Raw genomic sequence first — 25,486 nt, forward strand, 5'->3', positions numbered from 1 at the left:
AGTCCCTGATACATTCTTTGACATAGCTAAATGACATATCTTCTGGAATCTGTATGCCATTTTTGTTCTTTATTCTTAAAAAAAATAGATGTTAAACCCCACTAGAAAACACCGTGATCATTACTGTTTGACAGAAAATTGAAATCAATGGGAAATAAAATACGTTTGTAGTGCTACTTCTCTACAGTTTCTGGTTCAGCTCAATTTTCCAGACTTCCTGAGGTTGTCCAACCTCTCTCAAGAGGGCAGCTGCTTCTTTTAACTGAGAATGAATGTAGAGGTGTAGAAGGCAATATCTGTGTATTTTCAAGGCCAGCCTACAGAATTCTGTATTAGAAGAAAAATAATCAGCTAATCAGCTTCCTTTCACAGTACTTTAGAGAAAAAGCAAACCTAGCACTTTAGCAAACTTGAACGCTACAATCTGACTTCACATTGCAATGCATTCAACAGCAATGCAAAGAATAATGAATACATTACCATACTGCAGATAAGTGAATAGCAATGGGTGAAACACAAAGCTCAGTGGGTTTTAAGACTAAATGGCTTATTCCAATCATAAGTTACACTGGCTGTAAAAGCCTTGTCTTTCTACTCATTGGCATCCTTTTGACACCAGCTAAGATCTCTCACTTCTACTTCACAGTGTTCCTCTTCTAAGAAACCCACCTCCTCCCTGAGTCCCCATCTGCCATTTTAAGCACGTCTTTGTATTTTACAGATTGACTGGCATTCTGTGTTTTTCTATTATGTTTCCCCAGGATACACAGTTTGTTCCTAATAGAAGCTAACATCACACACTCAAGGGAACAAAGCAGAGAGAAATAGGGAAGCAATGTGTAGCAAGATAATTTGCCTTGAACAGCCCAGCAAGTACTATTACAGAGACCTTTATAGCCACAAGGCCTTAGTACTTGAATGACAGAAGTGACAGAACAACACTGAAAAGGAAAATGTTAGGACCTGTTGGGCAGATGGGGGAAGGCCTACCAGGTGGAAGTCTGAAATTCAAATCAGTACAGAAGTTAGAAACGCTTCCAGGAAAACCTGAGTGATAGAAATCTGGTTCAGTTTAATAGGTATGTAAAATCTGTGTAACCACATTTAATTCAAAATCCTCTGCTGTTTATGTTGGGGTTCTTCCCTTCTCCCTCCCCCGAACCCTCCCCATCTCACTCCACTCGCAAAGAAGGTATACCAAACTTTCTTGCTGTATTGCTTTGTTTTCTGTAACAGCTTTCAACTGTCAAATCCAATACAGAGAAGTAGAACAGCGGCACCAGGCTTTGACCAGATTACAGAGAAGGGATTGAAAAACATCCTCTTTTTTTCCAGTAGTAATGAACTGATTACCTAGAATAAGCTTGTCTTCTGTATTATTAGGATCCTACAAATGAAAATGCATTAAAGTCTTTAAAATGCCTTCCAAATTCTCTCTTAATTTGATTTATTTTATGCTGCAGTGCTGAACTACTAGTCTTCCTGGACATCCATACCTTCACACCACCCCTGGTAGCTAAAGGAATGAAGCCAGCAGCCTCTCAAACATGCTTTGACATCAGCCCAGCAGATGCAAAGACCACACTGGAATTTCAATTACCCCTGTCAAGCATGGTACTGAGGAAGTGTTCAAGAGCTCTGCTTTGATAAAACAAAACCTCTTGCCAGCTTTGATTGCAGCAAGCTCAGCTCTTTTCTCACCTTCCAAAGACCTGTGAAATAAGATTCAAGAAAGAAGCGCTCCAAAGCAGCATGAAGTTTTTTGGTCAATGAGATGTGGGGCTTTGGCCAAGCAGTTACAGGGTTTCAGGTGGCTCAGCTTGTAAGCAACCTCCTATTGTCAGACTTTTGGGGTTTCAAAAACTAGAACTTTAGTGGGGTAAAAAACTTGTGAAGTCCTTGAATTTAGGGCTTTCTCTTATTTTTTTCTTTTCAGTCTAGAGTTGATACATTGAGCTGACACCCAAGAATAATGGGGTTCATGCTAACAATGTGTAGGATAACTTTTAGTATTTTCTTACCTGATATAATTTTATTAATACAGGGAAAGATTCTGCATTTTACATTCAACTCTGATTGCAATATGATAACAATCAGATATAAAAAGAAGAGAGGTATTTGGAGCCTTGACTCTAGCATCCATTAGACCTAACCACCTGTGCGCTCTGTTCCATGGTGCACTTCACTTTATTTTATCTCACTACCTTTCTAAACATCTTTAAATAAAAATGTAAATACTTCTAAAATAGTCTTTCTTTAGATCTAGTGACTGACTGGACAGTTATCATAATGTACTAACTTAAAAACAGACTAAAAACAGCATGCTGGGCATTTATTATTTTTTCAAAAGCTCCAAGATATCTGTTTCTCATTCATCCTTATTATTAATACTTTCCACATTACATTAATGCTCACACATTAAAATAAAGTCAATACTTACACATATTAAACAAATAGTAATCTGGTTGCTGCTATAATAATTGTTATAATGACTTTTTAATTACTTGTATTATCCTATTTTTTTCCCCCTTGGTATCTATTCTTTTGGACAACGAAAGCAAAAGCTAACAATGAGACTCCAGCACATAAAAATATCTCAACAGAGAACAAACATTTTAAAATGTTTAAGGATTTACAAATTTGTACATGCGGTACAAATTTTACTCTTCTCAAGACAGAAAGTAAATTTAAAAAAATGACGTAGGGGGAGAGAGACAGAGCAGCAAGAGAAGAGGGAGAGAGAAAAAATATGTAACAATTCTACATGCTCCATAGAAAACAGGAAGACACAACATTTTTTTTTTTTTTTCCTGAAGACTGAATGTGAGAAATGAAAAAAAGGAAGATCAAACTAGAGAAATCATAAGACATACAAAAAACATCAGTTAAATGGCTAGCTATTAAACTGAACAAGAAGCCCCCAACTGTGACAAAAAGTACTGGGATAAAACCAGGAGGAAAAAAAAAAAAAAAAGCAAAAAACACCTGAGAGACATTTTAATAAATTTATTTAGCACAAGGGAGACCAACTAAGAACAGAAAGTGACAAAAAAAGAGCAGATTTAGAATAATGTTTTGAGTACTTAATTCAAGTGCCAATTTCTCAGGAAGGGCGATATCTTCCTACCAGGCTACAACACTGCCTGCTACATGACAGTGATTAGAATCATTAAACAACACCAATTCTGACAAGAAACTTCAATAAAACAATTTTATGAGGCACAAGTGTTTGTTGCAATAAATAGATGTTGCAACCTTGGGCTAACAAGGGAAAACATTTGAGGTCACTAAAGGGAGGAAAGAACCAATGATTTCTGCTATTGCTGTCTGATCAGGTACTGTAATATACACAAATGCATGATCTGATTCTCTTTAGTAAGCTAAGGAGGGGGGAAGTGTGGGGGAAAAAAAAACAAACAAAAAACAACATCTTCACAATAAACTTTTTCATTGCATGGTTATTTGGAAAGCACATTTTCTGATCACAAGGCTTCTTTATACCAAATAACTCTTTATCAAATAACTTCAGATAATCTTGCATGAATTCTGATGAATTCAGACCACTTTTTGAAGCTCAGTTCATAATCTAATGCTAAGGCACTAAGATATTACAAGGCGTTTCAAATCATTCTGTATTGTCTAATTATTTGTCTGGTTTTATTAAAAAAAAAAAAAAAAAAAAGACACTGGCAGATGTACCAGCACAAAAGTCAACCCAACATCAAGGGAGCCATTTATTTATTATAAACATGGTATAATAATTAAGATATTTCAGACACTTACATTGAATTTACTCTCAAGTTTAAACATATGGGCTGACTCACTGACTTCAGGAGAATTATCGGCTTAATTTTAAGCACGTAAATGTCAATTTTAAGCATAGGCAAATGTTTACAGGACCTGGTTCTTTACTTCTCCACAGGAGACAGCTGTGCACCTTCTTCAAATTAAGTTCTTGCACAGATTGGACAAAAACTGCACTGCATTACAGAAGGAATTAGTGGTTTCCTCTTGCTGAAAAAGTTTAGAGCTGAGAATGGAAAAGCACAAATACTGTTGTCATAAACACTGATGAACATATTAAATGCAGCCCGTCATAGCTAAAACCTCTTTTCACATGGAACTTGATTTAAGTTGCTGTAGTAATAACATTTTTACCAGAGATAAACAACTTTTCCAATTTATAGTACTTTCCATTCTGAAATAATAAAGCATTTGAAAATTTGTTAAATTTCCCTCTATAGAACTGAAAAATGAAGAAAAAGATACAGCTTTTCTAAATTCACCAAATATATTCTAACATGTAACAGTCAACAGTCCCCATTACAAAAAAAAAAAAAAAAAAAAGCTTTTCAAAAATTAATTGTAGCTAATAGTCATACCTCTCTGCACTCCTTCCTATGAAACCTCAGTTCTCCTAAAAAAATCAAACCTTAAATCTCTGCCACCTTTGTCAGTGTTATAACAAATCTCTCACAGGAATACTGCCTTCATCTCAACCACCCTACCCCAATCCACTCAAGATACAATTTATCCAATCTGCTATGTCATATAAGGATCGATACCTATTTTTTAACTCTGCCTTATTCTTGCATTACTGTTAAGTAAACAGGACCTTACTCAGCAGCCTAGATTTTCATTGAAATCGCAGACTTTGCAACTAGAACACGTTATACGTTCTCAACGCATAGTTCATGCAAGTTGCTGTAATAACAAAGATCTTTATAGGGATATTATTGTCCACATGCCACATAGGTGTACTCTGCTGATTGAACTGTCTGACTTTAGGACTTTGGGACACAAGAAGAGCTGACCAGAAGATGTTTGCCCATTACTACTGTGCTCACTTCCTCTTCACTGAGTACACTGTTCAGTTACCTGGCATTACTTCTCACTGGCACTGGATAAAATGAGAGAAGGCAAAAGGCTGCACCAATCACTGCATGCCACCCAGGATGTAAAAAGTCCTGTTTGGACACTCATTCAACCGCAAAGCTTTTTTTCCCTTCAGGAATCTGAAGGAAATATGGAACTACTCTATACAACTCTACTAATAAATAAATTAATAAATGAAATCACATTGGTAATATTCTAACATGACTAATATAAAAATGATTGGCAATAGCATGATCCCTTTCAGACAGATTAATCTTTGGTTTAATTCCTCTATCACCTGAGAGATGAAATCTTATTTGCAAGGAAAGGTAATTGGTGAATACATATTCTCACAGAGAAGTAAGCCAAAATACTGACCTATACATTTTTGTCAATAAAATAGCTTTCAAAATCTGGACAATTTTCTCAGAAACATGTGAACTTCATGCTTTTGTTTGTAACACAATAGCATTTTTTCATTACTTCATAAGAAATTAGTAATGTGTCCTATATAATCCACAGACTGTTTTCTTACTCTATGTTTAGTCAAGCACTTTGATGTTTACACGTTGTTAGCAGAAATTAGCACACTGTTAAATACAACAACAAAGTATGATGAGAAATAAATAAATAAGCCCAGCAATGATTGAGAAATCTGGGTCATAATTCTTCCTGTTTTTCATAAAGGAAGTAAAGAAGAAAAGAAGGGAATATAACAAAGACAACCAACTGCAGTAAATTGCTTGAGGAAAAGAACTTAAAAAAAAATATAAAATTGGAATGCTTTCACTAGAAACACAACTCCTTCTCAAAGGAGAGATTGCCTCAAAGCAGTTTTCTATTATTTAGGCTGAACTGCTCAACAGGATTCTTTTCAAACTAAGAAATGAAGAAAGATGATTGTGAGTATTTGTGTAATCTCCAAATGTTGGTTTAGCACTTAGAAAGAAGGCACTAAGTACACAAGGGCACCACAGTAAATTCAGATTTATCACCGTAGCAGTCTAAACAGGTGAGAAAAACAATTCTAAAGCTAGATATGAAGGACACTTGTCTATACAAAACATCCTAGTGAAAAGATGCACCCAATCCAAATAGGGAGCCAATAAGAAGCAAGCAAAATATTTGCACATTGATGCAAGGGACAGCAAAGTACAGGAGCTTTAGACAACTGACTTTTTACAGGAGGAAGAGAGGCAAGATGGAATAGCAATAATGACTGGAAAAGCATAGTTTTTAATGAAAACTAATACAGTTAGCTGGGTTCTACTAGCAACTATATAGAAAAAAAGGGAAGGCAGAAAAGATTTCTGTTTGGGTCAAAATGATTTTGAAGAAGCTGGCAGCTAGAATTATTCCAGTTTCTTAGAACTAGATCTGGTTGTGCAGTAGACAGATTTCTTTGACAATGCTAAAAGTCAGAGTGATTACAAATTTTGCTGATATATGTCTCTGTGAGATACCTCTCAGAAAGGACGTGGTGCTAACAATAGCAAGATCTCTTACTAACAGGACACTAAAGAGATGCCCTAGCAGCAATGTTTATCAGGATGTTCTCAAAGCAAGGCTCTTTATTCCCAGTTTCAACTTGTGGGTGTTGTATTTAACACAAAAGGAAAGAGAGAAAGAAAGAAGGAGAGAAAAGAAAAAGAGAGAGAGAGAGAAGGAGGGAAGGAGGGAGGAAGGGAGGGAGGGAGGAAGGAAGGGAGGAAGGAAGGAAGGAAGGAAGGAAGGAAGGAAGGAAGGAAGGAGCACAGATGAATCTGTGAAGAAACTTCATTTAACATCTCTTACGATGTGAAATAAAAGTTTCATCATTTTTTTAAGTGAAGGCTGAAGTGCAAAGATCAACAGACTTCCAGAGATGGGAAGAAGGATATTCCCAGTCACCTCAGCAATGCTAATTACCATTCCAGCAGCAAATCATAGGAAATAATTTTTATCAGAAACAAAAACCAAAAATGCAAGAAACTCAAGAGTTTGGCATTCTAGCTTGAAATCACACAGCTTTTGCTCCTACCTTTTTCTTTTTTTTTTCTTTCTTTTTTTTTTTTTTCCTGCCCCAAGCATAGGAAAGGTCCTTTAAAGACAATATAGGCAGGAATAAACCCTGTGTTAAGGCCAGGGTCTAAGCAGTCAATATACACGTGTGTACAATATTATGCATCTGTGAAGGACACCTGAAATCATCCATCAGGAAATCATTATATATGAAGTATATTTATAATTTACAGTAGTTTAGACACAATTTGCATTTTTTTCAATGTCACTGTTGCTGTTTTACCACCACCACCACTTGATTTTTTAAAAATCACCACTATACAACAGTACACTTACTAAATAACAATTGTCCTGACTAGAAAACCCTACCTAATAAATCCACCATCAAGTCATCTTGTATAGATTGGCCAGGATGAGCCAATTTGCTCCCTGGAAATGGCTTGGAAGAGGTGAAAGAAATGATCAGAAAAACTGGTATAGTCAACCAAGGTCAGCAAATTAATATGAAGTTAACAAACACAATCAGTCAAGGTCAATCTGATTACTGGCAGATAATAAATGCTTAGTAGCTTTATCTTTATTTAAGTGTATTAGAATGAGATCTCACACACTCAGCATGTAAATTAGGCAGAAGATAGATACCAGCATGGGAAACGTAAAGAAACATGAAATGCTTATGAAAGGAAGAAGAATCTTGGAGGAAGTCATTAATTAGTCTTCACTATTTCATTTTTATACCACTTGTGCTAGTATTAACAGACATGACAGCATCAGTAAGACAATGTCAAAATCTTCAAAGTTATCATTCACATAGAAGAACACTGATACTTCTCACAGAAAGTAATGGATAATCTTTAGGACCGATGTAATAGAAATGAGGAGAAAAAAAGTAATGTGCTCAAGGATTAATTCAATTAATAATCAAAACTTCAGCTATACTCCAGAATCTCATCAGCTGAGAACAACCGAGCAGGAAGAAGGCAAATCTATCCATTTATCACTAGATATGAACTACTAGCACAATTATTGACAACCAATATAAAGAAGCTTCAAAGAAAGAAAACACAAGACAAAACAATCAAAGTATTTCTAATAGTTGTAGGAATGTTTAATAAAAAGCCAGGCTGAACACTATACACCATTCTGCTCATCTCATTCAAGCACTGTCAATTCACACTGCAACACACTGGAAAAGGCCATCCCAGAAAAAAAAAGAAAAAAAGAAAAAGAAAAAAAGAAAAAAAAAAAAAGAGAGACTAAAAATATCTGAATACCAAAAATGAAAAAAGAGAAAGCATTTAGTTAACTCCATAGTACTAAAGAAGGTAAAAAAAAAAAAAAAAAAAAAAAAAAAAAAAAAAAGGAATATGATGTTCAATGTAAAATACAGGATAACCTTGCCATATGAAAATGTGAAGAAGATGCTTCTAGAAATTAGAAAAATGTGCCTGACATGGGGAGGGTTCAGTTTCCCTAATCCTAAAATTAGATTAAAAAAAATAATAATAAAAAAATCAGAAACATGCACATAATGGATGAGGTAATATAATGGCTGTAACAAAGAATTAGACTTTAATGACTGTAACAAGGAATTAGGCTTGATCACAAACATCTCATATAGCTATCTACACTCCTGAATACTTTGCACAGTTTGCTTTCAAAAAGCAGACGAAGGGCAAGAGTATTATACTTCAAAAAAGTCAATCATATATTCATGTATTTTGGAAAACATGTAACGTGCTTCATTTAAGATTGACAGGTTTACAGAAAAAAATCTCTGATATGACATCTGATTTTAAGAAATTGTCATGGGAAATAATATATTGCTCTTCACAGAAGCACTAGAATCTATTTTTAAAGAGGTAAAGTTATTAAAACAGTTGACAACTAACGCAAATGACTGACACAAATCAAAATGGTAGCTGAATATTGCAAAAGTAACAATAGCAGAAGATTACTAAACTGCACTCTATGGTATTAGGAAAAAACAATGAATCATACCATAAGGTAGGGGGAAAAAAACAGCAGGAATGACGAACTAGAAGAACATGCTGGCAGGTAGGTGGATCCCAGAATAACAGAATCGCAGGGATTGGAAGGGACCTCAAGAGATCACCAGGCCAACCCCCATGCTAAAAGAGGTACTCTACAGTAAGCCATACAACCTACAACAGATAGGCATCCAACTAGGTCTTAAATATGTCCATAGAAGGAGACTCCAAAACCTCCCTGGGCAACCTGTTCCAGTGCTCCATCATCCCTACCATAACACAGCTCTTCCACATGCCAGTATGAAATTTTCTAAATTTAAGTTTTAGGCTATTGCTCCTTGTTCTGCCACAACATACCACAAAGAAGAGCCTGGCCTCATCCATTTGCCTCCCATCTCCCTTTAGATATTTTTAAACATTTATCAGATCCACTCTAAGTCTTCTTTTCCCCAGGATGGACCAACCCAGATTACTCAGCCTTTCCTCATATGAGAGACACTCCAGGCCTTTTATCATCTATGTAGCTGTTTGCTGGACTCCTTCTGGAGATCCCTGTCTTTCTTGAACTGGAGAGGCCAGAACTTGACACGGTATTCTAAATGTAACCTCACCAAGGCAGAGTAGAGGGGGAGGATCACTTTCTTCAACCTGTTGGCCACGTTTTTGTTAATGGGCCTCAGGATACCATTGGCCTTCTTGGCCACAAGGGCACTCTGCTGGCTCATGGCCAACCTGTCGTCCACCAGGACACCCAGGTCCTTCTCTGCAGAGCTCCTCTCCAGCAGATCAGTCCCTAAGCTGTACTGATGCAGGCAGTTATTCCTCCCCGGGTGCAAGACTCTACACTGGACCTTGTTCAACTTCATATGGTTCCTCCTTGCCCAACTCTCCAGTCTGTCCGGTCTGTTGAATAGCAGCACAGCCCTCAAGTTTGTCAGCCATGCCTCTCAACTTTGTATCATCAGCAAACTTGCTGAGGTTGGACTCTGTCCCTTCATCCAGGTTGTTGTTGTAGATATTGAATAAGATGGGATGCAGGACCAACACCTGAGGAACTGTTAGTTAATACCTCTGCAGAGCACATTGCCTTGCAAATACTGATATTAGCAAGAGTGGAAGTTGCCTGAATGTAAATGAAAATGTTAGCAGAGTGCATTTCTATGACTTCAGAACTTGCTTCTTAGAACTGGTATACTAGAAGCCAGAACATGTAACCTCTCAGCAGTGCTACAATGCTCACTTTTTCTCCTGGGCTTCTGGAGAGAGAATAAGCCAAAGATCAGAGGAATTTTCTTATGTCTGCTCAGGAAAAGCATTTATTTTATTAGTTTGCCTCATGGGGAACATTTATTGTTGGAATGGGATGGACAGTCCATTATGGTAATCGTTACAAAAATTAAATTCTGTAAGAGAAGTCTAAGCATGGGAAGAAAGCCTATTCATTTCTTTACATAACATTATCTGAAAAGAATGATGAATTTTTAACTCATTAGTTTTATACACTTGTAGATTCCTAAAATGTAAGTGGACATCAACACAGAGATTGATATTGATATTCTATCTACATTATAGCTGCTATTTGGAAAGCATTAGCTGGCATACTTTACATTTTCAGAAATCAGTGACAAATAAATACAATAATTACTATTCCTCAAAACAAATGAAAACAAATAGTTTTGAATGAAAATTAAGTACAGACACAAACTGATTGCAGATGACAGACATCTGGAAGCTGGGGGTTGGTCAGCAAAGCACCAATGGAGGAAAAAGACAAGATTTCATTTGTTTTATTCAGTTTTTATTTATGGCAGCTACTAAGTATGATATGAAAAAGTAAAAATTAGAAGCTTGAGAAACGAATGATTTTGCAAAATTATTTCTAAATCCAACTACAATAAACATTTGAAATAATTCTCCTGAAGCACCACACACATTTTATATCCAGTACAGAAATAATTAGTAGGAAAAGCATGAGGAGAAGAACTGCCCCTTTCATGAAAGGGAGTTGCAGTACTGTCAGCAAAAGTTAACAAACAAAAAACAAGACTGGGAGATGGACTGGAGATATTGTATCATACACAGGCAATGACATCAGTCAGGAGCTTATAGTCTTACCTTTGTTTACACTGCCTAACAAAGCAGTTACAGTTACAGAAAACAGAATTTGCCAAACTGACAGTTACTTCTCTTAGCAGCAGTAAGGCACATCAAGGCCTGCAAAATCTAGGTAGATCCTCTATTGGAGGCTGCTGCCAAGGTCCACTGGATATGCAGCTGTCACACAATATTCCTTTTTATTGTTCTCATTCCAATTTTCGCAGCCTTCTAACAGCTTTGTATAGTTTCAAATTTATTTTGTAAACCTAAATTCTCGTGATCAATTCCTTTTGAAGGACTTTTTTCATGTTACAGCATTTTAATGATTTTAATCTATTTTACAAAACCACATAATAAGCCTAGGAGGTTGTTATGATTGGAATGATGACTTCTAGTTTGTTATTAGCTCTTCAGGAAGCCTATGAATAGCATATTGATATAACAGATGAGAGATCCAACATTTAAAATGCTGCTTTCTTATTACTAAATTTTCTATTCAGAGTTATTGCCATTATAACTCTTTGCCATGTTTTTTCTTTTTTTTTCTTCTTTTTTTTTTTTTTTCCATTTATTTACTATTTACAATATTTAGCTTCCAGACCTGAATTCATACAGTCAGGTGCCCAAAAAGGAAATTCCAATTTTCCACTACTTTCTCCTTTTATGCAGCCTATATGGAGAAGATTTTGATGTTTTCAGACCTTGAAAGAATGCCAAAGCAATGCACGGAATAACGCTTCTTCAGAAAAAAAACCGAGATCTTCTATAAAATAATGATGACACACACTGAAATTTTAACTTCCTTTCTTCTGTTCCTATTCCTGAACCACCTTACCAAGCTAGTATTAGTATACATCACCAAATGACATCAACAGTAGTGAACCTCAGCCATTTTAACACCCATGTTTCAATGACCACAAAAGTAAAACAAATTCATTGAAAATTTGATCTCATACTGAGATTTAAGAAGGAGATTTTGAGAACGGAGCTAGTAAATCCTAATGTTTTTAAGAAGAGCATTTGAGGAGAAAAGAAAAAAACAAACAAACCATGTTTAAAACAAACAAACCCATGTTTAAAAGCACTCTCACAACTTCCTTTGGTTAAAGAAGTATCCTGGAATAAAGGCAAGCCTGAAAGAAAACTTTGTGTTTTACAAAGCATCTATAACAGTCAGGCTTGCTCTAACTCACATATATGCATAATTTCTCTAGCATTTAGGTATATTATCAAATTTTCTTTCAATAGAAGTTGAAGATTTTAGATATTTGAGATAAAAAGCAGCTCACAGCCTGCTTCAAAGCAGCAGCAACACTGAAATGTCAGACATTAGGAAACTGCAGCCACCAACTCCAAAGCATGTAAAAATATGGTGAAGAGGCCTTGGGCACTCACTATTTCCACTCCTTTCATTGAACTTAAGTAGAAATTCAAGACACAAAGTAATGTGTTTTCTCAGGCTGGAATCTGAATACCGACTTCACTGAACCAGCACACAACAATAAGTGTCTGTGTCTCAAATGTTCACAATACTTGCAAATGAAATACAGCGCACTGCCCATGAAAATTCTTTGCAGATAGCCATAAAGACTCAATGCTTGATATCATTTGACAACAGTAGATTTATTTAGATAACAAATAAGGTATATAAATTCTCAGCAGAGTTCTATTCGAGTATGGTAAGCTCTCCTAATAATGTTCTTCTGACAGTCCATCCCAAATACTTAACAAAACAAGGGCATTCAAATAATAATAATAAAAAAAAAGCTATTGGAATTTGTTTTAACACTAGTGGAGGGAAGAATCCCCTACTTGAAGGCTGAGGAGTTATGACAAAATGCTTTAGTCCATGATAACCAAGACCACAAGAAGAGGAAACATCCTCCCTACAGCCACTCTCCCATAACTGTGTTGCCTTTCACAAGGACAGAAACAGATTTTATCCTACTCCATTGCAAATTCTTCTAAACTGTTTATTAAACTATTTAACCAAGTAATGACTGACATGGCTCAGGGTAGGTGTCTCCAGAATGAATAGGGCATGTCAACAGCATTAGCTTGCCCTTACAGATCTCTTTTCAGAGAGGCTTTGTACTTTCCTCTGCTATTTCAGTTTTGCCAGAACTGCTTTATTCCATGGTGACCTACAATTTTAATGAGCACGTTACACTACCAAAACAGCTGCTTTGTTTATATCTATTTTGGAAAAATACTGAAATAAAATGTTTTAAAAGCAGAAAAGGGGACACGCAGGACTGTATAACTGCTATTTCCTGTGCCGCTAACATTTCTCAGTCTGAGAAAGGAAAAATTGATTCATATTTTGGCTGTTTTCTTAGTATGTAGGGACCTTGAATGATAAAAGGATTCTGGCTGTAATTACAATGATGAGCATTTGGACTGTGTATATACAATATTATGTGAAAATCTCAGCTGTCTCAATATTGGTAAGATCTTACAGATGCGGGGGCCAAGTATTTCACAAGTATAAATGGAAAGGGTAAAGAGCAGCCAGCAACTTTGTTAAGAACTATTACTGTCATTATTATTTCAGCTCTCTTCTTTTGAGACTCACTTCGAATTTGTAAGAAAAAAGAAACAACACAACATATTTTGTGAATCTTGAAAAACAATCAAGAAAAAACAACTCAGTGCACAGATACCTATTTTTTTCTCTTCCTTATCTCTTTTGACAAATACCATAAATAATGTACTGAAATAGATACTTATCATTTTTTGAGATCCTAACGTTATTAATTTTGATATTATCTGCTGGACTAGTGAAACTGAAATAACCTATTACCTTGATCTAAAATTAATTTTTGCATTTAAGTGAATAAAAATAAATATATTCAGAGGCTAATAATAGCATTGAAAATGTCATATGCTTTTCACCAAAACAGAACAAGAACAAGAGAAATGCAGTAACATTAAGCAAACAAAACCAACTGCCTACCTAAATTCATTTCAGATATCTGCTCTTCTGTTACTATTGACAGCAGAATTGAGAAAAGAAGAACGTGTTTCATGCAGACCTACAAAGCACTTCTACTGTCTTACTAAGGGCATTTCAAATCTACCTTTTTTCCAATGCACTCTCTTCACCAACAAGCTTCAGATTATATTCTTCATCACCACTTCCCTTCCCATCAGAACTGTTGCATATGGGAAAAAAATCTGGCCTTAAGTGCCAAGAGAAATCAAAGTAGAATACTGTGGCAGACCTAAAAATGAAATTCAGACCTTTGAAACTCACAGGGTTAGCCATTGGACATGACTTAATCAGCAAAGAAAAGCACTGGACCTCAGAGGTTATATACTAGAAGCAGTGACTAAACTACAGGGGAGGAAATATGAAAGAGTCAATAAAGAAATAGTTATTAAGGCTTCATTAGTTTCCTCGTTCTCCCTCTAAAATTGCAATCACTTATCATTTGCAAAGGAGCTTTCAATATCTTAAATGTAACATAAGAAAATTCTATCATTAGAAAGTTTAACGCTTTTGAATAAAACCACTGGGGAAAACTCTTATTTCAATAGCACTGGAATATCCAAAAAATTTCAGTTGGCTTCAGATCATACTACGCTGCTACCACAGCCTTGATAAGCTTTTTGTAATAACCTTGTATTAAAGGTGAAATTTGACAGGTTTTCATTTCTACACATCTCTAAAGAGAAAGCTTGTAACCATAAATAAATGTTCTTTCAAACTACCATGAGTTATGGAGTTTCCCTAGGCTCCACATTTGATTCACACTTTCAACATCCATATACTTCCACTAGATTGTATATTCATTTTTTTTCCATAATGTTGCAATGTGTCATTTTTATGCAGATGATATCCAGATTTATCTATCCCTCAATAAAAAATTCTGTAGCAACAGAAGTGTTGACTGACTGATGTCAGTAACTAAATAGAATTTTGTGAAAATAATGCAAATAAGACAAATAGCAGGATTAGGGTCTCCATTATGTACATTTATCTCATCCTATTTCTCCCATGAACAGATGTTTCATTACTAGCTTAATTTCAGGATAGTTTTACCTCAAATAATAAATATGTCTGACTAATTATTTGTTCTTAAGAAAAGACTTAAACTGTATGCCTTCCATGCAGGGAATAATATTCAACACAGTTTACCTGTTTTGTCTGGTTTTAAGTAAAAACCTATTATTTACCAAGAAAACAAATATGCATGTAGGGCAATGCAATAAATCTTACCATATACTATAAGAAAATCAAAGAGATGGTTGGTTAGAATGTGACCATTTAAAAGGTCTGGTAAAGCCTCAAAAAATAAATTGATTCCTAAATAAAAGATAATATAAGTAATTACACAACTATCTAGGCAATACTAGAGTATATTTGCACAATATTCTTCACACATCCCTTCTGATTTAAACTTAAAAAAAAAAAAAAAAGCCAATACCAATTTCATCGATATAATGAGGACAAACAATATAAATCAAGTGAATAAAGTCTAGAGTGATCTTTGCCTCTTGGAAAAGGTGCATTTAGACAGAATCAACTGCTGTGATGATTTTTGTTAGAAACTGAGATGTATGCTTTAAGTAGCACTGTTAAAGTTAAATTTAGTCTTACATTTCTGATTTGTCTTCTCTTTTAAAAGTAAAACAGATACAACATACCCCTACATTTATAGAAGAGCTGACAAAGTGAATAAGTGCTCTTCTGTGGAACTAAAAAAATAAGGACAATTTCTTTGGAAGACAGATGCAATACAAGTGAAAAACGTAACTCAAAAATCCCAACAGGCTACAAAGAATAGTAGTGTTAATATCAAACTGGTGAGGAAAGTGAAATGGAGTGATAGGCATTTAAAGTACTTGCAAGTGTAGTTTTAAGTTAGAAAAGACTTTGAGCTACCAATACGACATCTCCTAGAATCCATTACCAATACATATATACTTGTGTAGTTAGTGTAGTTGTACAAATCACTGGGACTATGATATGAATGTAATTTCTCCCTGAGAAAAGTAATGATATAACTTAATACATAGCAAACATGGGGGGAAATGACAGAAATAGCTTCTAATCATCATAGTTTTATATAGAATGGATAGTATGAATCTTGCAATGTGAAGGCAGTTGCATCTCCCCTTTTGCAAAACAGTGTCCTCTTTCAATATAGCACAATTCTTGGGAATTTACTATTTCTAATTTAAGGGTCTGGATTTTTAGAAACAAGAAGGAGTACACAGAGACAACAGAGGGATGACTTTCGTCTCCTTCTGCAACAGTAGCTGACTTCCAAAATTTACTTTTTTAATATAATACTGCTACACACATTAATGCCGTTCCCAATGCCAAAGCAACTGTCACAAGCACCTATCTAAATTTTGAAGGGTTATAATGTCAAATGTCTAGCTACATAAGGTTAGTGGGGCAGCTCTGGAAATAACTTTATAATAGCAGATGACACTGAGTGTATCAGAGAAGTGGAAAAGTGAAGCACAGAACTCCCTTCCTCAACTAATTACATTTGAATGAAGACAATTGGCCTCCCTCTCTCACCTGCTGCGTGAGAACTGATGTGTCATTAGCAGCTCTGATAAAACCAGGGACCTGAAAACCTGCGTTAACTGCTGCCAGAAGATACTGACAGAAATACCACAACCAAGATGTCACAACACCACTTCTTAAGAGTTCAAGAAGTCTCCATACTGGTGCTTTGATAGAGGAAATGCTCATTTACATACCTCATGTTCAACAAATCTGGTCTGGCACACTAAGGAACAGTATTTACACACTGAAACAACCTTAGTCAGATAGCCTGAGATATTCAGGGAGATATATGCCAAAAGAGAAGCTCTTTCCACAAAAAAAAAAAAAAAAAAAAAAGCATTCCCTCAGCTGTGAATTGCTGTTTCCAATGCCATATTTGGTTTGGTAATTGCCTACAAGTAAAATGTTCTACCTCGAAGGGAGAAGGAACAGATCCCTCTTTGCAGCTTAGACAAAGCAATATGAAAAGCACTAAGTCAGCTATTTTGTCTTCCGCCACAGGAAATTAAAAGATGGGTTCTATGTTTCTGAGGTAAAAGATATGACATACAGGACTGAATTCTTGGTGGATATTGGGCACCTTTGCCACGAAGTTATTGAGGACCAAAGGAAAAGCTGACTCCCCAAAGGCACAGTGCATCTGATTAAGAGGACTCTTTAAGGCATGCATAGCTACTGGTTACAAGATTTTTACTTATTACAGCATCAAACCCAGTTTATCATATATAGATTCAGCCTTTTATTCAATATGCAAGTGCATTTCTGAAATAAGGATGTGCTAATGTTCATAGATGAGTGGGGCCTATGAGTACTTCTGACTCATTTTGTAATTCCTATGCCTGCAGGGCAGTTTTTGTTTGAATGGCAATATATGGGTACATGGAAAAATTGCTGAATACTTACAAGATTATGCTTATTTGTTCTGAAAGTTTACTACCATTGATGTATTTTGTTTTTCTGTTTTTAACATTGATTATGAAGGTCTTAAGCTCCTGACCACTGTTAAACAGTATCGCAGCAGAATATAAGACAATATGGGAAAGATTAAAGCTAGTTTCATAGCATGCACAAACACATGAATTGTATTTTATCCTTTTCCCTTGCTCATGACATCCAAAGCATGCAAAGAAAAAAAGCCACGATTTTACAGAAAGCCATGCAAAGGTATATAAAAAACCTGAGCTAGAGTTTAATTATTGATTTAATCACTGTAGTACATAAACACTACCAGTCAGATTTCATTTTCATTCATTATTATTGCTGTATATCTCCAAGCCTGACAACTTATGAGGGCTGCTCCAAAAGTGATGCTTCCTATTTTATTATACTTGACCATGATGACAGAGGTGGATGTTGGTGGTACGGCAGCAGAGGTCAAACTGTTCCACCAGTATTCTGTTTCATTTTGTTGCAGTGCAACAGATGCCGTCAGAGGGACAGTCTGACATGCAAATGTGTATGAAGCAAAGGTGTGTCAATGAATTCCCCCATGAAGAAAAATGGCACCCACTGACATTCACTGATGCTTGCTGAACATTTATTACCAATCAGTGATTGTGAGCACAGTGAAGTGGTGGGTGGCATGTTTCAGCAATGGTGACAGTGGGTGACCTCCACTGATGCAGATTTTTATGAGTATGGCATGCAGGTTCTTGTTCATTGTTGGCAAAAACGCCTGGCTAACTGTAGTGGCTGTGTTGAAAAATAGCATTTTGTAGCTGGGCATTTGCTCTATCAAATAGGTATTGAGCTTTTTGTATCTGTTGTAGTTTCCTTCAAAATAAATAGAAGGCATTAGTTTCAGAGCAACCTATGTATATAATTAACAAACACCATGAATGTGAGAGTTCTTAACTCCTGAACTTCATTTATCCAAGCATAAATATTTCTTTTTAAATCTGCCATTTGATTATGAAGCAACTCAACTTTATCTACCAGAAATTTCACGTAGATTTTAGTAAATATGCCTTTTCAGGATTTTCTACAAAAATATTTGTTCACAGATACATATGTATGTATATATAGATACACATGTATGCAAACATTTATAATGTATATGCACTTAAAAATATACTCTTCAGATTATATTTACCATGCCATGGCTTTGTTGAAATTCAGGAAATGGTTCTGGCACAGTTGACCTTAAATGTTTAATTCTGAAAAGTTTCTTTCATTGTCACACTGATTTGTGACTATCACCTTGCTGGCCTGAAACAGTAAATCTTTGTAGAAATCTTAGTACTTTTATATATTGGCACATCATCAAAAATAGCAATGATCATATTATAATAGTGTGAAAAGATGGGAGCTGCTTAGGAGACACTTATGTTCATTTATGTTGTCTGTTCAGATATTTATGACTACTTCTAGAGATAAAAATTATAAATTACATTTACATATTTATGAGCAATTTTATGTAATATTCAAATTCCTATTAAAATGCCATTAATATCCCTATCTTACTATAATGAGAGTTGGAAACCAAACTAATATGTACTTGGTTTTCTTTTTCTCCTAAAAATCCCCTACATTTAAACATCCAGCAAAATTAATACAGTGGTAACTAATAAACAATGAAAATAATCTGAACTTTGGGAAATTAGAAAATTGGACAGAAAAAAAAAAAAAAAATTTACCATAAGATCTAAAAATATCTTTGTCAGTTTGAACAGCAGAAAAAAAAAAAAAAGAATATGCAGGCTGCATAACCATGCTTTGTACACTGAAGAGCACAAGCAGGAACTCACCTCTAGCTTTGTTCTTTGTAGCAGCCACTGGAAGCAAGGAAAAGATTGCACAAGAACAAGAGAACAAAGATAGATTAGATAGAAGTTTGAGTAAGAAAGAATACAGAGAAACTTTATCACTATTGATTCAAAGCTAACAAACACTGTTTCTAGGATTATTTGACCTATTTGAGACAGTACAGTTCTACAAGAAAGTTCAGATCTATGATTCTGTCAGAAGACCTGTGCTGTTACACTTAGAAAAATATCACAAGACACTCTGAAGAAGCATGGTAGTGACCACTGAAAAATCATGTACATTAATCACATATAGGTGAGAGCATACCAACACGGATTTCTGAATTCTAAATTGAAAGCACAATTTGCCTTCCTAAAAGCTAATTCTGAAGAATCTACACATCATATGTCAGCCTTTTGTTCCTGCTTCTTGATATGTAAATGTCCTGTAAAGCTATTTAGAGTAAACATCAGTTAAACTGCAGTTACTTCAATTATTCACAGTCTATGTTATACAATCATTGGCTTTTCTTCATTGAAGCATGTATCTTCAGATTGTTCTTGCACCCTGAATGTGCATCCACTCATGTTAATGAATATGCAAAGCAAACGGAGCAGACAATATTTTAGCAGTGACCAACATTCCAAATCACAGAAAAAGAAGACAGAACAGCCTTTCTTATGTCCCCCAAAGCAACACTGCTTCATACTAGCATTATTTGCAAAGGCACAACACAGTCATAATAGCAAAGACAGGAACATAAAATATTCAACTTCCATCTTCCCTGCCTCCAAAACTGGCAAAATAATTATCTTCTATTTTCTGAGGCTCGTGGCTAATGTTACACGATGTTAATCAGAAACTGAAGAGTAAATATAGACACTCTGTTAGCTGTAAATTACATAAAATATACTATCCATAAGTCTTTAAACTCTCACATGCATTGTGAAAATGCATTCATGGAACAGGTACCTCCAGAAAAAGAAATCGTAATTCCTCTTCTCAAAATCCTCTTCATAATTTAATTCTTTCTTGTAAAATGGAACTATACTACAGTTCAAAGGTAGCTATACTTGTGATCAGAATACATAGAAAAAGGAGAAAGACTAAATTCTCTCTGTTTTCTCTTTGCTGATCTCCTCCACACATGTTGGTTTTCAGTCTTTTTTCTCTCCCTTCCTTTTTTCACCAGTGTAGTGTCTCACCAATCAGTCCTTATTAAGATAAGTAAGGAGAGCATGGTGCTGATGTCCAAGTTGCATATATGTAGAAATTTTAGGGAAAAAATAAAAATGAATTGATTTTTAATTTTATGAATGTCATTTCTCTAGATTTTGTTCAACTTCACAGATCCCACTTCTACTTTCAGAGGCACTATTCTACATTGTCACTGTTATTCAGGAAAACAAAACTAATAAAGCAGTTCCGTGATATATGAAATCAACATTACTCCACAGAATGACACTGATGTGGGGAGGTACAACAAATGCATACACTTCCACAGTGCTACAGTCTTACAATTAATTTTCCATAGGGCTATTTAACAAGACATAGCTGCAAAAAAATCCAGTAAATCTTGCACACACTAAATATCACTTCAGCAGTAAGCAAAATTAATGGTGCCATTCTAATTTTATAGTTTCTCCTTCATGCAAATATAAGTTGATAATGAATCCATTGAGTTCAAACTGTTCATTTTCTTATTCTTCACTTTCTTTCTCAGTCTTGAGAATAATACACATGTGAAGACATTATCAATTCAGGCCAGAATGATGATTTAAACTTAACAAAGATCTGGAGAAAATCTCCCCAGGTAATTTAAAAGCAACAAGAGAATTTGTATTTATTCATTCAGAATGCAAAGATATATAAAATACGTACATGAAAATTATATAGGTACTGTAATTGTTCAGAAAAAACATGTATACACATACATAATGGTGATACAAAAAATTAAATATATGCATGTATATATGTAGATATTAAAATAATCCAACAATTTTATGGTTAGATGGCTTTATTTTGAAGCTCGAGCACTAGGTAAAGAATTATTACCTACCATCTATTAGTAAATAAAGAAAAGACAGAAATGAGGTTGTGCATAAGTGGAAGTAGGACAGGTTACTAAGCTTGTTAGACCAATTATAACACTCTGCATATTCACTGATAGAGAACTAGATGACAGTAACCTTCTTAAAAATGTCATGTTCAATACTTGTAAGTTTTTCCATTGACAGCAAGGTCCAATTACAAGTCAATTCGTAAAGTTCAAACTGCACAACAGCCAAATTAGCTACAAAATGTCTTTCAAAATATAATTCTGCTTACTGCAGGGAACTAGCGGGAGCCGTTTCCATCAGTGACCCATTTTTTTGATACCTAGCATGAAGAAAATTTCCTTTTTCTTATTGTCATTGATGTCGGTATTTCTTCTTCCAAAGGTGAAATATTTTTTCTCTCTTCCTTATTTTCCTTCTTGATGTATGCAAAGAGAATGTTATTTTTAAACTACATGTTTGAAAATTTTTATCCATCTCTTCATCCTATTATTACATGGAAGGTCATAGAAGGAAACAAACAGACACGTTTCAATTGAGCATCACTAACACTGAAAATGAGCAGAGGGAAGCTGATCTCTTGCTTAGAACACCTGACACAGGATAGCTCAGCTTTTCAAGCCATTGGAGTCAGTTACAAATGACCAGTAGGTTTCGTGAAATAACATTACTTTTGCAATATCTACATGTACTTCATACTGTCTTCAGTAAGTCAATTATTTCTCTGCACTTCACATAACCACTTGTAAAATGGAGATAAAATATTCCATTTGTCTCCACCGTGACTTCCCTCCTGCACAACTAAAGATAAAAACTCTCCAAGGCAGTGAGCCTCCTTCTTCTCAAAGTAGTATACTATCAGGATACTGATTAAATTTGAAACTTCTTTAATACAACTAAATTGAATTAGAATAATCAGTAATTATTTATTGGTACAATGTAAGCTGAAAACTGGAATTTAGGTTATTTGGTTGGTATATACTTTATCTGGACAACCTAACAAGTCAGTCAGAAACTGGACAAACAGGAAAGGCAATGACTTAAAATATTTCACCAAGTTCAGGCATTTGTTTAAAAATCTGAACACATTTCTGAAGGCGCTATTCTTTGAGCTGTTTGGCCCTATTTTTCTTAAGAAATTGATTGTGAATAGAGAGGCACACTACAGAAAAATTTGAGCACTGACTTTTGTTGGAATTTAAGGAAGTTTTTAAAGACATGAGAAGATGGAATGAGAGAGAAGAAAGACCACAGTCTCTTAAGTGCGGCTGAAAGGCATGAAAGACTCTACTAGATTTTTAGGTAAGATTGAGGAAAATAAAAATAAAAATAAAAAAATCTTAAGCCCTGGTTCTGTCAAGATTAAACAATATTTTATTTTCTGAAGTCTCTTCCAGTACACACAAAACAAAAGGGTTGGATGTTAGGGGAAGGTCTAAGAGTGAGAGAATCATAGAGCATCAAGAGTTCAAGGTTAGAAATATCATGAGATTCCACTCGGAGAGATCAGAAAAGGGGATGAAAGTTGAACTGAGTTCTGAATCACGTCAGTTAATTTTCATAGAACTAGGATATTTTTATAGCATCTTAAAATCAGAAAAACATTTTTGTTCTAGCTCTACTACTGAGACAATGCGTTTAAAAATCATTGCTTGTACACAGAACGCTGGGTTTGATTCTCAAAAATCGTAATACATCCCTACTCTCAAATATCAATAACATATTGCTTTATTTTTCTGTGATATATCTTTCCGACTCATAGTTTTTTTGTATGCCAACAATTGTTAAATTACATTCTTTGATAAATGGTGGTTACAAATTGTTCAATACTTTTTCCACTCTCAGCTGTCTCTATGCTTTTCAATTTTGTGGCCATTTTCAGACAGATTCGATATAGCATTTATTTTATTTTTCTCTTATATGTGATTTATTATTTGATTTGGGATTTTGGCTTTAGGAAAAAACAGAAATCACGTGCTTCCAATATTATTTCAATAGAAATAAAAACAGGGAGAAGATATTTCCCCCAGATGTCCAGCCTGCCTGACTTTTTATTTCAGAAAATAAAAAGAAAGAAGTGAAAGATATGACATCAGTGTTCTGTTCTCATTTCATCTAATATATGTATTAAGTACACAAATAGAGGAAAACTAGTGCATTATCTAAACACTGTAATGATTGAATACCTTTCTGCAAAAAAGAAACAAGATGATAAAATAAAAAAATAATAATCAAAAGACTATAAAAAAACATCAAAGCACATTCCAAATTTTCAAAAGAGAAGGTCTAATTTTTGCTACTTAATTTAGAATTTTCCTTTTAAATTTATGATAATAATGTTACCTTTTCCCTTTGGATAAGCTGATGGATTACCACTGGTCATTTAGGTCACCTAAATGTCATCTCCGCTTGACTGACTGGAAAATCTCCTCTGTGTGACAGAAGGCTTAGTAGGATCATTTTCTCAAGAGAATAACGCAAATTATTATGTGCTCACCAACTGGGTAAGAGACCCACTGAAAACAAAGATACAGGTATATGCTGTCATGTAGTATGCTTTGTAGAATACATTTTAATAATAGCATTTTTTCAAAAGCCACTGAAGGAGAAAACCATCATAATCACCAAAAAACCTGAGTGGGATCTTGGGTATCCTGCATTCTGGAAGATATTGCTGCCATCTCCACGATGAGCTCATGACAGAATTATGGGACCTTGGGAGTTCTTTGAGAATATGATTGAATGTACGCACACACACACACACACACAAATAAAATAAAATAAAATAAGGTATCCATCCCAGCTAATGTCCCTCCTAAACAGTAGGTTTTAATCTACAGGCAAGACAGATTTTAAAAACTTTATAAGTCAATGTGCAGATCATAAAGATAAAACAGTATCACAAATCCCGGCATCTAGCAAACCTAGAAGCTAGAAACTGAGTTCACATTCCTGGCAATAATACTCAACTCTTCTGTAATTAAATGACTAACAGAAAATCAAAACAGCAGCTGTCAAGTGTGTATTCACTATGCTCTGTGATTAACAGACACATTTGAGAAGTTGCTTTTAAAGTATGCTTTTCTGTATACAGTGCAGCAGCTCTAGAAACTCTATACAATTATATTTTACTTGATGAAACTTTGAACAGCAATGTGAAAAATAAGCACAGGTTCCAGCATTTTGGTTTTCCACCCACCAAACCACTCCAGAATTCAATGCTAGGAAATGAAAAAGTATTTTCTTGTGTTCAGAATATTTCACTTGCAGGCCAACAGAAAACAGATTTGTAAAATAGTAATTACTGAACACAGATAATGAGAAGAAATTTGTATACTGAAATGAAAGAGCTAAAAGGACTATAAGCATCTTTCAAACTACCTAATATAATGTTATATTCTTTAAATATTTAAAAACTGAGACTTGATTATCACATGCAGTGACTTTTATTTTATTATACTAATCAAAGAATACTCAAGAAAACACAATTACATTTTCTTTCTTAAAAGTAGACAGTAAATATAGTAATTTTGTTCTTGATAGATATCATAACTGGCACAGTGGAGATCAGCAGAAGCATCTTATAATACAGACATCTTTAGAGTTCAGGATTTCAGCTGTAGCTGATTCACATTAGCAGCCGAAGACACATAACACAGTACATTACTGTATAGTGAAACTTGAAGATGGTAATCATGCCCTAAAGGCTTCTCTTAAAGGCATCTAGATAACATGATTTGCCTGCCCTCAGTGCTAACTTTATGCATATGATAATGCAACTGGACATACAATTTCTATTAACAATGCAAGTTGCAACAAAGCAATTTCAGCATAAGTTTCCATAAAATATCACATGAACTTCACTTGCAAATAAATTACATAGATTGTAAACAAGAGTAAATACATTTTAAAAATGTCATTTCATCAAAGTAGGAAAATCTTTTAACATGGAAATACAAAAACAAAAATAACCTCAAAGCAGTAAAATGAAGCCCTCCATAAAGTTATGTGTGGTTCTGTCATGCCAACACAGATGCACTCAATTCTGCCCTCAGATCTTTTTACAGGCATTTCAAAACTTAAACTATAATTTTTGATTTAAAAGTTTTGATTCAGCAGGTGAACTATCACAATTATTTATCACACAGAATGCTCAGCTTCAGTGCTTTCTATACTGAAAGAGTCTTCAGACT

The 25,486-nt window shown here is 34.9% G+C and overlaps 1 protein-coding gene across 4 annotated transcripts in view; it reads right to left on the bottom strand.

Moving 5' to 3' along the window:
* CADM2 (cell adhesion molecule 2) overlaps positions 1–25,486 on the bottom strand; it is a 627,326-nt gene that overhangs the window by 210,442 nt on the left and 391,398 nt on the right. For 3 of the 4 annotated variants that reach the window (XM_090120991.1, XM_090120994.1, XM_090120985.1), the window contains exon 2: positions 19,239–19,265. The exons of the other annotated variant lie outside the window; for it this stretch is intronic. In XM_090120991.1, the coding sequence (XP_089977117.1) occupies positions 19,239–19,265 (27 nt within the window). The remainder of the gene's footprint in view (positions 1–19,238; positions 19,266–25,486) is intronic. 4 annotated transcript variants of the gene reach the window in all.

The sequence above is a fragment of the Phasianus colchicus genome, chromosome 1, assembly GCF_987193195.1.
Source record: "Phasianus colchicus chromosome 1, bPhaCol1.hap1.1, whole genome shotgun sequence".
Taxonomy (NCBI): domain Eukaryota; kingdom Metazoa; phylum Chordata; class Aves; order Galliformes; family Phasianidae; genus Phasianus; species Phasianus colchicus.